Here is an 18,142-nt window from a genome sequence, read left to right as displayed (position 1 = left end):
AAATTCGATGCGTTCGTTGCTCATTTTCCTTTTTTTTTGCAGAATTTTTTATAGAACTTCGAAATTCTAAAAAAGTTGTACAGAAAACGCAATGTTTCTCTATCGAATTGTTCCATACATCTACATTCGCATTATTTATTCCCTATTATTGTGAAAAAAATAGAAATCGTCGATTTTCACTCGTCCCTATTATAATCCCTTTTGGCGTGAGAAAAATAAAAATTCAGAACTTTTATACGCCTGTTTCATATTCATCTACTTAATCATTGGTTTTGTACACGACTTTGCATCTCTTTACAATGAATTGATTTCCATATTTGATTTTGTATTCTGATTGTTAAGAACGAATTAGCGAGTTAAATGAGATTAATTCACATCCACGAGTGATTACAGGGGTACGCTAATTCTTTGAATATCATATCGGGCAATTGTTTTCTCGGTGGTACACGTGTCTGCATGACATTCGAGGGAATTATAATTAAATGATCAAACGAATATCCATGGGTGGCTATCGACTGCCATCGTCCTTCTAGCCAAACTCAGACTGATGGAACTTGGACCTTGGGAAAAATTGGCGATTATGCATTATCTCATCGGGTACGAGGACAAATAGAGGTATTGCGTATGTCGCTGGTCGCACGAGTGTTCGTGATTTTCGTTCGTTATCGATTTTGCAAGGGGGGAAGGGGGTGTGTACTTTGAAATCAGTTGTTTCTCGCTCTTCATCTGATTTTTCTTTCCTTTTGGATTCACATTTTCGAGCATTTCAGGTCTTCGTTGGGATAAATTTTACTGATAAATTTTCTTCGGGGTAAATTGACGCTAAATCATGCGTGAGATAGTTCACGTACAAATTGGACAGTGTGGAAATGGCATCGGTTGTCGGGTAATTCAATGAATTATATCCGTTGTATTATCAAGTTATCATGATGACATTAATCGTTGCCAGTTTTGGGAGGTGATTGCTGATGAGCACGGCGTTGATTGCTCGGGAAATTGGCGCGGGGAATCCGATCTACAACTGGAGCGGATGAATGTGTTTTTCACGGAAGCCAGAGGTTTGATAATTTTGGTGGAAATGTCGATCTGTCGAATTGGAAGTTGTAGGTCGACCTCTTCCATCGGGAAATGACATAATTCGGATGGAAAGATTCAATAACAGTGACTGAATACAGAATCAACATTCACTTGGCGAAAAAATTAGATTTTGGCGAAAGTCGACTTTCCCTGTGACAAAATTCAAGATCTGACATTTGATCGAGGGAAAAAAAAAATTTTATTTTGACATTTCTGTTGCCTCCGAGTGTTTCATTGGCATCTAAGAGGGGAATTAATACCAAATCGACATTCACTTGGCGAAAAAATTAGATTTTGGCGAAAGTCGACTTTCCCTGTGACAAAATTCAAGATCTGACATTTGATCGAGGGAAAAAAAAATTTTATTTCGACATTTCTGCCGCCTCCGAGTGTTTCATTGGCATCTAAGAGGTGAATTAATATCAAATCGACATTCACTTGGCGAAAAAATTAGATTTTGGCGAAAGTCGACTTTCCCTCTGAAAAAATCCAAGATCAGATCTTGGATCTGACCCTTGATCCAGGAAAAAAAAAATTTTTTTATTTTGACATTTCTGTCACCTCCGAGTGTTTCATTTGCATCTAAGGGGTGAATTAATACCAAATCAACATTCACTTGGCGAAATAATTCGATTTTGGCGAATAGAGTTTCTATTGAAACGTTCAACGATTTTCGACTCATATTTAACCGAGAACAGTCTATAGAATTTGATTTTTTTGTTTCTTATTAGAAAATGCAATAAAAAGAAATTGCGAAATTCATACCGAGGAATTGTTATAGAAAAAATCGCAAAAGAATAAATTATGAGTGAGTTCAATTGATGAACTTATTTCTGATCTATGAACATTTAAAAAATGTAAAAAACATCATTTGAAATGGGCATAAAACATCTAGAATTCTTAATAGAATTCATGAAACCCGTAAAATTTTCTAGGTTTTTTCTTTCCGTCGAATTTTTCTGCGCATTTTAGTAACAATCAAAGCCAAGTTAAATTATTGAGTTGTCGAGTATTGACGAAAAAAATCAATCACTTACATTCGAAGGCGGAAGATTCGTACCAAGGGCGATTCTAGTAGACCTGGACGAGTCGAGTCTCGCCTCGGCGATGTCTTGTTCCATCGGTCGGCTCTTCAGTCCAGATAATGTCGTGTCGGGTCGGGCAGCAGCCGCGAATAACTGGGCCAAGGGTCATTACACCGAAGGGGCGGAAATTATGGACCACACTTTGGAGCTGATCCGCAGGGAGGCTGAGAGTTGTGATATGATACAGGGTAATCCCGTCGTTGCACTTTTATTTAGTTGATTATTAGTTATTTTCACGATTTTTCAGTCATAATTCGGATTTCAAAGTCTCACCAATAATTTATTCGTCTCGGAAACGTTTTTTATTTTTATTTTTTCAAATAAAAAATGGAAAAAATGATTTTTTTTTACGAAAATATGAATTATTTGCTCCTGAATTTCCTCTCTATCAAAAACAAGAGGAGAAACTGTGAAGTTATGAATAAAAAATCTACCAGAAGAATAATAGATTTCTCGATAGAATTCAATGTTTTCTCATGAATTCTTCATTTACATCGACACTTTTTAAAATATTTTCATTCGTAACTCGTAATATTCAGCCACTTCACTACTGAACTGCTTCAAAATCATCATTTGTATGCATAACAGTCTCAACCAACTGTAATAGCCATGACACAATGTCCCCTCATCGTAGATACGACAATCACACAATCATTGTTGAGCTGTGATTCAAAATGATCAATTCAATTGACTGGAAAATGAGAATCGGACGATGAACTCATCTCCCGTTACGGGAAGGTTCACCCCGGGAAAACACTTTTTCGTTTTACAAGGAAAAAAATTTTAAAAGTACTATCTTTTGCATGATTTGTCCTCAGGAACCCGAAGACAATTTTGGTCTACAAAATATCCCAAACGGTTTATTTTAATTGAATAAACTGTATGTGATTCAAATAAAGTTTATGTAATTCAAACAACTATTTTCTTTGGTGTCGAGCGAACTAGCGAGATTATTCTGTTAGATTTCTATTGAACTTTCTATTAGTTTTTGGCCGATTCCATTGAATTGTTCAAGAGAAAATAGTCTATAGAAAAAGTCAATAGAATTTGATTTGTTATACAATTTATTCTATTGAAATAGTTTCTATGGAATTTTCTCGGCTCAAATGTTCCTTTTTTTCATTCTATTTTTCTTATCTTTTCATCAAGAAAATGAAACAAAAAAACGTAGAAAATTTGAGACGAGAAAATTCTGCAGAAAATATCTCAATTGAGCAGTTTAATAGAATCTGCCAAAAACTAATAGAATTTTCAATAAAAATAAACTAAAAATCTCCACTGAATTCGCAAGCAGATGTCAGCATAAACATAACTTTGAATTAAAGTTAAATTTTGAATAATTTAATTGTTACTATTAGGTACTCAGCAATTTTTTGATTATTGAAATAATCATCAATTAAACATTCAAATTTCGAATTATTTTATCAACCAATAATCGAGAAATTAAATTACCAACTTTATATTATTTTTCAAATTTCAATGACGATAAGTAGATCTCAATTATTGTAAGGCGCAACTTCTCATAACATTACTAAAGTAATGATTGATGCGGATCTACGTTCGCAAGTTTTTTCTATTAATTTTTTTCATACGTGCACAGCAAACAGTATGTCGACAAATTGTCGACAAATTGCCGATGTCCTGTTAAATTTTAGATGGCATTGGCAAAAATTATTTTCTGGGTGATGGATCCCCGAAAGAAATCATGCAAAAATACTTGAAAAAATTCTCCTCGAAAAGCAAAAAAGTTTTTTTCCGGAGTGAGCCCCCCTTACCTGGACAATGCTACTTTCCAGGATTTCAAGTTGTCCATTCGCTAGGGGGTGGAACGGGCTCGGGAATGGGAGCCCTACTCCTCACGAATATCAGGGAAGAATATGGAGACAGAATAGTCTCGACGTACTCGATTCTACCGTCGGCGAAGATGTCAGAGACCGTTGTGGAGCCGTACAACGCAACCCTCTCGATCCACCGATTGGTAGAGACAACCGACGAGACCTTTCTTATCGATAATGCAGCACTGCACGAGATTTGCACGCGAACTTTGAAGCTTATCAAGCCATCTTACGGCGATACCAATCACCTCGTGGCGATTTGCATGGCGGGGGTGACCACTTGTTTGAGATTTCCCGGGCAACTCAACGCGGATTTGCGGAAGATACTCGTGAATATGGTGCCCTTTCCACGGCTGCATTTCTTTGCACCTGGGTATGCACCGCTGGTGTCGAGGGGCGGCGGTGCTTACCGGGCGGTCAGTGTTCCGGAGCTTACGAAGCAAATGTTCGACGCGAAAACACTTTTTGTGCAGTGCGATCCTACCACAGGACGGTATCTCACTGTTGCCGCGATCTTTCGGGGGAGAATGTCTACGAAGGTAGGTGAATTGATGCAACGGGCGGTTTTCGGGTTTTTTATGGGAGAATTTGATAGGAAAGAACTTCCCGAGGAAAGAAAAAATTACAGTGGAACTCCCGTAACTCTGCTCACCTTCGCAAGTGGACACTGTCCCGCCGCACGAGAGAACTGTTCTCCCACCATTACTATTTCCCTAGACGTGGGGGGGAGGGTGTTGTTTGTACAATCGTCAAAAAAAGTTCGGAGAGTAACTAGACGTTATTTGGCCCAAGCTTGTGCCAATCAACGTCTAGTTCTCCCAGAATTTTTTTTTACGATTGTACATACAATCTCAGATGGACACATTCCGTTTTGAACGCGTTCTAGGGAAAATGGCGACAGTACGGGAGGCGGTTTTTGGACAATTGATTTTTTGGACAAAACAATTTTTTTTCAACATGAAGAATCCAAGAAAACCAAACAACTCCTATTGGAGTAAGGGAGGGTTAGGTAAAACGGACACTTTTGACTTTTTTTAAAATATTCATGGCGTGTTGAATTGTTCATGAAATGAAATGATTTTATTTTTCAATTGAAAAACAATGATTCCTCTTTGTGATGAGCTCAGACTGAGCTCAATTGATAAATCTGTTTCTGAGTTATGAATATTTTTAAAAAAGTCAAAAGTGTCAATTTTACCCTACCCTCCCCTATGTTTCTAAAGACTCCCTTAATCCCATAAAAAATCCCCAACCCCCTGGGAAACGTACTTGAGGGTAGTACAAGGGTGAAAAGTTCGTTTTGAGCGATGTTTTGGACAAAACAATTTTTTTCCAACATGAAGAATAAAAAAAAAACGAACAACTCCTAGTGGAGTATGTTTCTAGGGACTCCCTTAATTTCAGATAAAATTCCCAACCCCCTGGGAAACGTACTTGAGGGTACTAGAAGGGTGAAAATTTCGTTTTGTACGATTTTTACACGAAAAAATTTTTTTTGAAAATGAAAAATTGAAAAAAAACGAACTATTTCTATAGGAGCATGTTCCTAGGCACTCCCCCAATTCTATAAAAAATTGTCAACGCCCTACGTACTTGAGGGTAGTAAGGGAGTGAATACTTCTTTTTCGCGATGTTCACTCGCCGCTTCTATTAAAAATATTGCACCTTTCACGTGCCTTTTTTCATAGTTATTTGTTCATAAAAAAATATATAGATGTTGATTTTTTCACATAACTCATCCTACTGAGATGATTTCTATAAGAATTCCTGAATAAGAATTTTCCAAGTTATTTTTCTTAGATTTTTATGCGAAATAAATGAAAATACAACGGAAAGAATTTTGAAAACTGATGCCCAAGAATTTCTGTAGAAAAATCAAATCAATTGAACATCTTCCAACAACATGACACGGTAAAATTGCATAATTTGCAATATTCCACTCGAATTCTCCGATGGAAATTCAATAGAATTTCTTAATGAAAATGTTAGATTCTTCAATATGTTTTTTTATAAAGTAAAATATTGCGAAAAGGTCTGCATTTCATGACTGCACAGTTGTTTTTTCGTGCAGCAAGTGGATGAACAAATGCGGAATATTCAGGACAAAAACAGCAGATACTTCGTCGAGTGGATTCCCAACTGTATAAAAACAGCAATCTGCGATATACCGCCTCGAGGGCTCAAAATGGCAGCTTCGGTAATCTCCAATACAACTGCGATCCAAACGCCCTTCAAAAGAATTTCCGAGGCATTCGGTGCAATGTTTAAGCGGAAAGCTTACATTCACTGGTACGTAGGTGAAGGCATGGACGAGATGGAGTTTAGTGAAGCCCAGAGTGGACTTCACGACTTGATATCGGAATACCAACAGTACCAAGAGGCGAACGGGTACGAAGATGATGATAATGATGCTGACGATGAGGAAGAATAGATCAATGGGATGAATAAAATTCATTCGTACAATTGAATGTGCAACTTTATTCTTCAGACTTTGGTGCAGAGTACAAATTAAACATAACGTTCCACATAATTCGAAATATTGTAATCATAAGGAATACCATGACTGTCTCTTTAGTAATCAGCTGCAGCAAAACAATAAAACAAAAACATTGACATTCTTATAAAAAGTACGAGAACTCCACTCAGAAATTTAATTGCGTAATAAAACGATAGAACATTCTCCTAAAAAAATGACAAAAATCATTAATTCAAAATTCACCAAGTGACGTAGAATATCATTAAATAAAATAGAAATCAGTCTCTTCACTCCTGTTCACAAGTCTCAAAGTCATCAACGCCCTCCTCAGCCTCGAAGTCCGCAGCAATGAACTATTCTGAAATGCGTTTGAACAGCTCAAAATTTGTGGTATCACCAAAATACACAAATGAAGGTGATAATGAGGAAGCAGAAATAAATGAAATGAATACAATTCAATGTGCAATTTTATTCATCAAAGACTTTGGTGCAGAGTACAACCAAAACATAATGCTCCACATAACTCGAAATATTGTAATCATAAGGAATATCATAACTGTCTCCTTGGTAATCAGCTGTATCACACACATTCCCCCCAAAGCTCCATTTCTAACGAACAAAAAACATTGACATTCTTATAAAAAGTACGAAAACTCCACTCAGAAGTCTAATTGCGCAGCGAAACGATAGAACATCTAAAAAAATGACAAAAATGATCAATTCAAAATTGACCAGGTGACCTAGAATACCATTAAATAAAATAGAAATCAGTCTCTCTTCACTCCTGTTCGCAAGTCTCAAAGTCATCAGCGCCCTCCTCAGCCTCGAAGTCCTCCTCAGCAGTGGCCTCCTGGTACTGCTGGTACTCAGACACCAGATCATTCATATTGGACTCGGCCTCAGTGAACTCCATCTCGTCCATTCCCTCCCCGGTGTACCAGTGCAGAAAGGCCTTTCTCCTGAACATGGCAGTGAACTGTTCCGAAATGCGCTTGAACAGCTCCTGAATGGCCGTGGTATTGCCGATGAAAGTGGATGACATCTTGAGTCCCTTCGGCGGAATATCGCAGCACGCGGTCTTCACGTTGTTTGGAATCCACTCGACGAAGTACGAGCTGTTCTTGTTCTGGACGCTGAGCATCTGCTCGTCGACTTCCTTCATCGACATTCTCCCCCGGAAGACAGCGGCAACAGTCAGGTATCTGCCGTGACGTGGGTCGCAGGCTGCCATCATGTTCTTGGCGTCGAACATCTGCTGAGTGAGTTCGGGGACTGATAGCGCCGAGTACTGCTGCATTGAGCGCGACGTCAGGGGCGCGAAGCCTGGCATGAAGAAGTGGAGGCGGGGGAAGGGCACCATGTTCACTGCCAATTTCCTCAGGTCCGCATTGAGCTGTCCGGGAAATCTCAGGCACGTGGTGACGCCGGACATGGTGAGGGACACGAGGTGATTCAAGTCCCCGTAGGAGGGGTTCGCCACCTTCAGGGTGCGGAAGCAGATGTCGTAGAGGGCCTCGTTGTCGATGCAGTAGGTCTCGTCGGTGTTCTCCACCAGTTGGTGCACCGAGAGGGTCGCGTTGTACGGCTCGACAACAGTGTCGGACACCTTCGGCGATGGCATCACTGAGTAGGTGTTCATTATTCTGTCTGGGTACTCCTCGCGGATCTTGGAGATGAGGAGGGTGCCCATTCCTGAGCCAGTGCCGCCGCCCAGGGAGTGCGTCAGCTGGAAGCCCTGCAGGCAGTCGCAGTTCTCGCACTCCTTGCGGACTACGTCGAGCACTGAGTCCACTAGCTCCGCTCCCTCGGTGTAGTGGCCCTTGGCCCAGTTGTTGCCCGCGCCCGACTGACCGAATACGAAGTTGTCGGGGCGGAACAGCTTGCCGTACGCCCCCGAACGCACTGCGTCCATTGTTCCCGGCTCGAGGTCCAGGAGAATCGCGCGGGGCACGTATTTACCACCATTTGTGGCTGTTGCGACTGGAAATTTTTTTTTTTTATTATTAGTTTGGGGGGAGACGTATCAATAAATTCGATGGAATAAATTTTTTTCTGAGAAATTTCGTTGAGGTTTTTTTCTGGAAGAATTCAATTGGATTCTTTTAGTGGTTTTTAATGAAAATTGTGCTAATTTGTGTTTTCATAGATATTTGATGGGATAAATTTTTTGCGGGAGTTTATAATTTTCTATTTATTCGATTTCTTATTGTAAATTTCAAAAGAAAAGATTCAAAAATTCATGTTCCATAATTCTCATGGATCTCACGAGAATAACTTACAGAAAAAATCGACATCTATTGATTTTTTTTATCAATAATTTTGACAAAGAAATTAACTATTACAAAAACTTTGAAGTATTCATTATCACATTTTTCCAAAATGATTGCAAATCTGCATAATTTTCAACAGGAATTAATATAATAATTCACGTTTGGAAGAATTGAATGGAAAACGTCGTCCACTCGTTAGAAAATTCTCTTCTATTCTTTTTGATTAATATCAATTCAGAATTACATAACTTTGTTCTGTGCTTTTCCGATAAATATTTTATTTAAAAAATTCAATCCACACAATTCTATGAGATTTGGGTATACATCTTATAAATTAAAGGGGATAAATCTTCCTGGCCTTTTCTTCTTGGATTTTGCAAGGAAAAACTAAAACTGATCTGAAAGGAAGACAATTTGACTCATTCCGCTTTAGAAAATTGAATAGTGCATTCATATTATCTTCTTTTCCTTCCCTTCAGCCTAGAAAATTCCTGCATAACTGTATTATGGCCAACTGCCCACATTTAGCCCGCCCAGTTGCGATTTCGAGACCATCGGGATATGAATAAATTATCCTGTCGCCGAAAAGTCGTCTTAACGATGACCGGAATAGCTGACGGAAGCGCATATACGGTTTCTACCTCGTGCACGTTTTCCAAATGAGCCACGAGTAGCACTAGACGAGTACAATCACCCCTACACTGGGCCAACGTTGTAATTTTGCGTCTCGTTCATTTATTTTTTTCGCCAATTCAATTTGAATGTTTTAACGGAATTGCGAGACGAGTTTAATTGAAAGTGACACGCGTTTATTTCTAGCTGCCGCGTGGCGATAAATCCCTTCGGTGTCTTCTCACTTTTTGATTTTCGGACGAATTTATTCCCTGCAGTTTCAGACGTCTGTCGTCTCGCGAGCTTTCCGCACTTTCTCATAAACTATTTTCGTGAACAATGCGGGGCGGGAGTGTCAGGAGTCAAATTACAAGAGGATTTTCTCACCGGATGCCTCATTGTAGTAGACAGAAATTCTTTCCAACTGAAGATCACTGTCACCGTGATAAATACCGGTCTGGTCGATGCCGTGCTCCTCGGAAATTACCTCCCAGAACTGCGAAAAAGTAAATTGAAGTGTTAAAGGCGCTTTAAAAAAACTATCATTTTATTTTACTGAAAAGAATTATTATTATTTCAAAATAATTGATTTTTCAGTTTTATAATTATTACATTTCATTATTATTACTATTATTATTATTCTCATTATGAAAGAGTTCCTACAGTCGTCAAGTACGCTGTTAAAAATTTTTGTCTGAAATTTCCGGTACACTTTTTGGAATTTCGTCATTGAAAATTCAGAATTTCGGGGAAAAATCAAAGAGAACTGTAAATTTCAGCTCCATTTTTCCATGAAAATGAATAGAAAATCAGAAAATTCCGGTAAATATGTTCTTGAATTTTCAGGACAGTGACACTGAATGCGATTTAGGGGGAAAATCATGAAATTTCAGATTTCACTGAAAATTCAATGTAATTTGGCACTGAATATTCATATTTGATTGGAAATTCAAATAAATTGAGTAATTCTCGTCTCGATGCTGCTTAAAATTCATGAATTTTACTGAATATTCAATGAAACCGGAAATTTTATGATGTTTTTCCCTAAATCGCATTCATTCATTCATTTTCTAAATCACATTATTTATAAATAAAAACAACTAATGAAATGAGAACAATAATAATTTTTATTATGTAAAAAGAATTGTGATTATTGAAGAAAAATAACGTCAAGTATATGAGAAAATATATTTTTTTCTTATTAGTTAAAATAATTGTTATTACCGGAAATAAATCCACGTCTTATTGAATTGATGAATCAATTCTGCACTTTTTTTATAATTTTGAAATATTGCGTGGAATTTGTAACAAGATTTTAGAAACTCCTGAGACATTTCGTAAGATTTACAAGTCTTGCATTATTAGAATAATCATTGTAAATGAGAACAATAATGTGTTTCGTAACAATAATTGTTATTATTGAAGAAAAATTTCAATTTTTTATTGAATTGGTCATTTAGCGCAAGATTACCTGTTGCATTGCAATTCCAAGATTTCGCAAAATACCCGGGTTTTTGCGAAAAACTTCTGACTTCATGAACATTTCAAAGAATTAACAAAATTTCAGTTCTGCGCAGCAAAATATACAGAAAAGTTGGTTTTCCAATCCTCAACGTAGAATTGTGTCTCACATTCTTTCTGATTTATGGTGACTCCGATTAGAAAAGGAGGAATGCAGAATTAATGAGAATAGGGGGGACTATCGTATTACCTTAATTTTACCCAGTATCTTGAACCACAAGACTTTGGAGACGTACGAGGGCAAGTTTCCCCGGTCCAGGAATAGAAGAGGACGAAATTAACGCGGCCTATGGCCCTCCTACCATGGCAAAACTCCCCTGTTTCAATGTGACTTGTGCGTTTGTCTTTTTGGGCGACTATTTTTCCTCCAAGTTATTATTAGGAGCTTCGTCATACGTCGCTTACCCCAGTGCACTCGAGTTTTAGGGATTTTCTACTGCGAGAAGTGGATTCCACTTCAGGGCACTCCACCTCAATTCCTTCTACGTCTGACGTGAGGAATTCACTGATATGCTCTCGATACGAGGATTTGTCGCGATTATTTCCAATTAAAAACCGAGATTTTTAACGCAGGAAATGATATTCTTAATTCATGAATTTTCGGGACTATTCTTTTGCCAATTTAAATGTGAATATTTTTTACTTAAAGTAGCTCTACTCTTCGGCCGGGCTACGCTGTACTTTTGGATATTTTCAGTTTTAAAATTTTTCAACTAAATTGCATGGAAAAAATTTGAAAAAATCATGAATATTCGTGTCATTAAAGTAAAATTTCGCACATAATTATTTTTTTTTTTAACATTCGTTGTTTATAAATAAATAATTGAAATTGTTTAAACTTTCGGAAACTTCATTTTTTAGGCATAAAATCGGTTTCTGGTAAAATTCTGAATGCTAATAAATTTGTTACAAATCCGAATAAATGATTTTTATGGTGGAAAATTAATGTAATTTTGAAAAATTGCACTTTTTAAATTATTTCGTCAATGCTCCCTCCAAAAGTAAACTTTTACTTTTTTCAGATTTTTTGAATTTTTTCTAACCATTCAATTTTGAGATTGAAATTGAGACCTGCAAAGTTTAAATAATAAATGTTCGACAAAAGTAGAAAAGCATTTCACTGGAGACAAACATCCGAAGTATTTGGATATCCTTAAGAATAAAAATTCTCAGTTCAAAATAAAATAATGAATGATATAAATAATAACAAGCAAATAATAAATAAATAACAATTGTATTTTTAACACAGGAAATAATTATTCTTAATCCAAGAATTTTAGAAAATATTTGTTGTCAATTGGAATACGAACATTTTGTATTCAAGAATAAAAATTCTGCGTTCGGAATAAAATGATAAAACATTGTCAATATTTGAAAAAAATATTAGCTTCTTCTTCATTTACTTTTCTTCCGTTATTCTATTTCCTCATTTTTGCGGCAAATGTGGAATTTACAAGAAATATGCGGTCCATCCGTTCTCATCGATTCCGTAATAACAGCACTTCTCAAACGGTAAATGATTGGGCTTTTCCGAAGAAACAAAAGGACGTGATCGCCTCTGCGGTGGAATCCAATACTCCGGCATGAAATGCTTAAAGACTTGAGTGCTCATCAGACAAGTTCGTGATACAATCCACTCCACCTTCACCATCATATCAAATTCCCCGAGTTTCAGCCTTACTCCATTCCAAATGCTCATTGAAACGTAAACCCCGTCCTGTACCACATTTTCCAGCACAAAAAGCCCTCTCAATCTCAATAAATGAGCAATTATTTACCACTCCAATTCATTTATGACTGACTTCCAGGCACTAATCACCGAGCTCAACTCGACCAGAATCTTTGAAATAATTCCAAGACTTTTTTTACGATGAATTTCCGGTAACGGTTACGGGAAAATGAGTTTGTATTTTATGATCCTCAATAGCTAGCGCGTGAAACAGTCAATGGGATGGGTTGGTGAATAGGATTCAATTTGTTGGTATGTCCGAGGGCTTCTCGAGAGAGAGAATTAACTGACTCACACAATAAGTATTCTCCAGCAAGAAAATTTAATTAAAAAATTCGCATTCCGTAGCACATTCTGTCGTTTTTTAACACGTTTTTAATAGATATATTAAATGAAAAATATTGATTTGGAAAATTTCAAGGGATTTCGATTCAGAATTCATCAGTTTTTTTATCGCAATTTTTCCCATTCATTGAAGAATTTAAATTAAAAAATTTTTTAAATTTAATTTGCGAAATTTCTATGGAATCGATGTCAACAGATCAAAATGCATCGATTTTTTTCTATAAAATAGGTTTCCTTGGGCATTTCTATTGGGAAAAAATACGCATGAAACGGAATTTTTCGATGGAATCGGCTAAAAATAGACAGAATTTGCAATGGAATAAGTATTCTCCAACAAGAAAATTTAATGGGAAAATTCGCATTCCGTAGCACATTCTGTCGTTTTTTAACACGTTTTTAATAGATATATTAAATGAAAAATATTGATTTGAAAAATTTTAAGGGATTTTTATTCAAAATTCATGAGTTTTTTATTGAAATTTTTGCCATTCATCAAGGAATTCAAATTTAAAAATTTTGAAAATTTAAGTTGAGGAATTCCTATGGAATCAATCTCAACAGATCAAAATGCATCGATTTTTTTCTATAAAATATGTTTCCTTGGGCATTTCCATTGGAAAAAAAATACGCATGAAACGAAATTTTTCAATGGAATCGGCTAAAAATTGACAGAATTTGCAATGAAATTCTAATGTGCTAGGTTTTCCTGTCAATTTTTCTCCATTCGTCATTTAATTCCATCAATTTGGAGCCCTCGAACGATTTCCTCCCCATCTTCCCGAGATACGCTGCACTCGCAGATAAAGATAAAATAAAAATTTGTGCGAATAACGATAAGAGAATGAATGACTCTTATCGAGGTTTCTGTATGATTCAGTATCTCAAGGCTTCTTTTATTTACGGAAGAATGAGTAATTGTCTTCTCAAGAGCGTGAGCTCTGAAACTTAAGCCCCCGGAAATGATTGGATCCAGTCCTGCGTTAAAGTTTAGTATTTCAGAATTAATGATGACGTACAAGTCCGCAATATGTTATCCACGAAACTGAGGAAATTGCATGGACTCCAGGATGTTCCCCAGTCCCGCATTTCCCGTTCGTCTGTAATTTACATTCGACGAGAATTCCCAAGGGCTCGTGAGGGCGACTCATGAGAAAATGTCCCTCCCAGTTTGAAATTTTAATTTCTATTTTCAAATGAGTTGAGTGACCTCCGAGAGCACAAAATTTTTATTAATTCCATTCAAGTGGAAATTACCTTGGCTCCGATTTGATTGCCGCACTGGCCGGCCTGAAGATGAACTATCTCCCTCATGATTCAGACTGATTGGAATTGAACGCGAAGTGCAGTCTCAAGTGGCCCACACGGTCCTCAGAGATTAGTTTTAGCGGTTCTGAGAGCTGTTGGCGGGTCTGTGGCACAAACTCGACTCGAATCGGTCAAATCATTCACGTACTGGCGCCCGCCAAGAGCATACTGGGTGGTGGGGGAAGGAGACTTATCCTCTTGGGGAGACATCCCTTCTTCAACACGTGCTAGGGAATCCTCTTTTTTCGCCTCGGTTCGCTGGTTTTTATTTACCAGGAGTCTATGGTTTTGTTTGCCTCGGGGATTAGCAGAGGTCTTGGAATTCCTTGGAGGCGAGAAAATATCGACGACTGGAGGTAGCCCTGGGGACATCTGCAATTCCATTCTCATAGGTTTGAAAATTTGCGAATTAAATTGGGTGAGAGGATTTTGAGGAAAATCACAATCGTGAAAAATTGCAGTAAAGTAAATGTTGTAATTTCCTTCGAAATTTTTAGGTTTTCAAACGGTTTGAATTGAATCCGGGAATCAAGTTTTGAATTTTTAAGGCATTAAAATAATAGAGGATGGCAAAATTTTAAGTGAAGCTGTGACGTTAATTACGGACAATTTTAACGGCGAAGAAATGAAAATTTAATATTTATTCTTTTTTTTTCAACGGTTGAAAATTGAAAATGAAGTGAAGAATTTCAAAAGCATAAATAAATGAAATTAAATTTAAACAGAGACAATTGGACTTGATATTGAATAAAGAAAAATAAACAGAATTTGGCTCGATCTTTCAATAAATCAAAATAAAAATCCGATGAAACTCCGATGTTAAACTAAAAAATTTGAAAAGAATTCCATTAAAAAACTGTCTGAGCACTTGGACGTCCTTGAGACTCTATTTTACACCGGATTTCTTTTATTTGGACATTTAGCGGGTGAAGAATGATTTAAATGCTCTCCGAATTTTAACAGCAAAGAAATAAAAATCAATATTTTTTCATAATTGTTTCAACATTTGAAAATTTAAAATCGAATCAAAACATTAAAAAATTTTAATAAATGAAATTAAATAACTAAAAAATAGAGAAAATTGGACTTGATATTGAATAAAGAAAAATAAACAGAATTTGAATTGATTCTTGAATAAATCAAAATATGAAACTCCGATGTTGATTATTTTGCAACATTTTTAGTGGTGTAGAAGATAATTTAAATACTCGCCGGAAGCTCGGATCCTTAACAACAAGTTTTAAAAATAATTTTAACAGTAAAAAAAATAAAAATCCTTTGTTTTTTCATATTTTTCTCAACGATTGAAAATTAAAAATCGAATCAAGCCTTTAAGTGTGAATACAGGGAATCAAATAGACAAAAATAAAGAGAATTGGGCTGGACATTGGCGTAAATTAAATTACGAAGCTCCGATGTGAAACTAAAACTCGATAAAAATTTAATTTAAAAAAATTGTCCGAGCGACGTCCTTGAGTCTCTATTCTTGCCCGAATTCATCTTATTTTGTTTGACATTTTTTTGGAAGAAGATGATTTAAATCCCCTCTGGAAGCTGTTAAAATGTTCCTTCTCGGGTTTTAAACCGTCGCTTAAATATCCGTGAGATGAGCTAGAGATGCCAGAAATTCTCCGACATCTCTCCAGATTGAGACAAATCATGAGAGACGACATTACACTTGCGGACGACTTGAAGTGCTTGAGTCATCGTCTCTATCGCAACGAGACGGAGTGGCAATTCCCCGTTGACAACTCAATAAAATGATGATAATAAATGCCATGTTTACCGAACAATTACACTCATGAGTCATTAGAAATCTACCCCGACGTGTTAATCTCATTCATTCGATTCATGGAGAAAAAAAAAATAAAGGGAAAAACGAGGAAATCATCGGGAGATAAATTCTGTGGGGTCACTGCGGTTTTGAGTGTTCGTTATCACTAGCTTAAAACATGAATACTCTTCGGGACTGCGGTAACATATCCACATCCCGAGCGTTCGTTTCCAGCTGCGTTTGACATTCTCGAATGCACCTCCTACTGGGAGAAAAAATTCATTTCTATTATTGTCGACAGTTATGAGGTCCCTCAACTCTTTCCGTGCGACTCAGTGAGTGACATCTCAAAACGTATTCTCGGTGTTTCAATAATCACATGAGATCACGCACGAAAAAATTTCATAGAAATAACTAGGGCATTTGATAGAAAGTTCTACTGGATTTCTATTGGAAATTCTATTAGTTTTTGAAATTATTTTATTGAAAAAATTAGTAGAATTTAATTTTTATAGGAATTCCTCGACAAGAATTTCCTTATTTTTTCCAATTTACTTTTCTAATTTTTTTATTATACAAAAAAATTTTAAAAATAGGAAATTAGAGTGAACTAATTTAAATAAAAACCATTTTAATAGAATAAGTTGTATAAAAAATCCCGTTTTATTGATTTTTTTCTGTAGAATATTTTCCATTGAACATTCGTATTGAAATAAATAAATTGAAGATAATGATAATCAGTGATTTGAAAGGAACAGAAAAAATTGGAATAATCGATTCGAATGAATAACGAGAAACTGAAAACAAGCGACTTTTACATATTTTCCTGGTCTCGCGAGCGAGATTGAAGAAGTGGTTTTGCTTTTCCTGGAATAACGTTTCCGGTGTTATCTGAAGAGACTACTCATCATACCGTCAAGTAGTGCCTCGAAAAATTAATGAGGAAGGGCTTTGGGTAATCGGACGGTGCACGTGACTCGACCCAGAGTCAACGAAATTAATCAAAGGAGCTGAAAATCTGCCGGCGTTAATCGTATTAAACGAGATAAGTCAATTGAGTAACGAAGTGGTAGAATTTTTCTTATCGAATTATCTTCATAATGAGAGTCTTCAAAGAAATGAAGGGTTGTAAAGTATAAAAATTTTGTTCTTCATTGAACTTTAAGATATTGACTGTAATATTTGAATGAAGTAGATTAGTTGTATCTTGTTTTGAATTCCGGAATAAAAATTTCGTTAGTTCGAGAGTAGAATTGACATCTCATTCTCCCACTTCACCATTTAATTAAATCAACCCCTTCCCGATTAGAATTATCAAACTTCTGCGAAGAAATTCTTCATAAATTCCGTCATCCTTCAATCAACATGTGCAAGTGCATTCACAGGCGTCAGTTATCGCCTACGTGATTAAAATTCCTAGACTAAACCGTGTTCAATATCTCAATGATTTCAAAAATAAAAATGCAGTGGTCATAAAAATTTAGTTCTCTACTGAATTGGTCCAGTCAATCTTGAAATTCAATAAATAAATATTTGAATAAAATACATTAATTTCATTTGGACTCTACTTTTGATTCAACGAGATCGGCCGCACGTGCTGCGCACGCGCCTTCTCATCTCNAAAATTCGATTTTGGCGAAAGTCGACTTTCCCCCTGGAAAACGGAAAATCTGGCCCTTTGAAAATCTGAAAAAAAGAACTTTTTCTGTTTTCACTTTTTCGACATACTTTTGAGAGTTCTGAATAGCCCGTCACTTGAATAGTTGGAATCAACTTTCACCCGGCTAAAAAATTCGATTTTGGCGAAAGTTGACTTTCCCCCTGCAAAACCGGAAAATTTGCCCTTCGAAAATCTGAAAAAAAAACTTTTTCAGTTTTCACTTTTTCCACATACTTGTGAGAGTTCTGAATAGCCCGTCGCTTGAATAGTTGGAATCAACTTTCACCCGGCTAAAAAATTCGATTTTGGCGAAAGTCGACTTTCCCCCTGGGAAACCGGAAAATCTGGGACTTTGAAAAACTGAAAAAAAAAACTTTTTCAGTTTTCACTTTTTCCACATACTTTTGAGAGTTCTGAATAGCCCGTCGCTTAAATAGTTGAAATCAACGTTCA

General features: G+C 36.5%; 2 protein-coding genes across 2 annotated transcripts; one reads left to right on the top strand and one right to left on the bottom strand.

The window, feature by feature from the left end:
• Positions 1-804: 804 nt before the first annotated feature.
• Positions 805-6,428, top strand: LOC107042264 (tubulin beta chain). The gene is made up of 5 exons (XM_015263267.1): positions 805-886; positions 950-1,058; positions 2,123-2,350; positions 3,959-4,536; positions 6,069-6,428. The coding sequence occupies exons 1-5, from the start codon at positions 830-832 to the stop codon at positions 6,426-6,428; spliced, it is 1,332 nt and encodes a 443-aa protein (XP_015118753.1). The 5' UTR covers positions 805-829.
• Positions 6,429-6,922: 494 nt separating this feature from the next.
• Positions 6,923-14,359, bottom strand: LOC107042285 (tubulin beta chain). The gene is made up of 3 exons (XM_015263285.1): positions 14,205-14,359; positions 9,743-9,851; positions 6,923-8,453 (listed from the first exon to the last, which is right to left on the bottom strand). The coding sequence occupies exons 1-3, from the start codon at positions 14,259-14,261 to the stop codon at positions 7,252-7,254; spliced, it is 1,368 nt and encodes a 455-aa protein (XP_015118771.1). The 5' UTR covers positions 14,262-14,359; the 3' UTR covers positions 6,923-7,251.
• Positions 14,360-18,142: the final 3,783 nt, after the last annotated feature.

Source organism: Diachasma alloeum, unplaced genomic scaffold (genome assembly GCF_001412515.2).
Source record: "Diachasma alloeum isolate Michigan unplaced genomic scaffold, Dall2.0 Dall_scaffold_00179, whole genome shotgun sequence".
NCBI lineage: Eukaryota > Metazoa > Arthropoda > Insecta > Hymenoptera > Braconidae > Diachasma > Diachasma alloeum.
The sequence above is the reverse complement of the archived record's forward strand: the minus strand, read 5'-3'. Positions and strand labels throughout refer to the sequence as shown.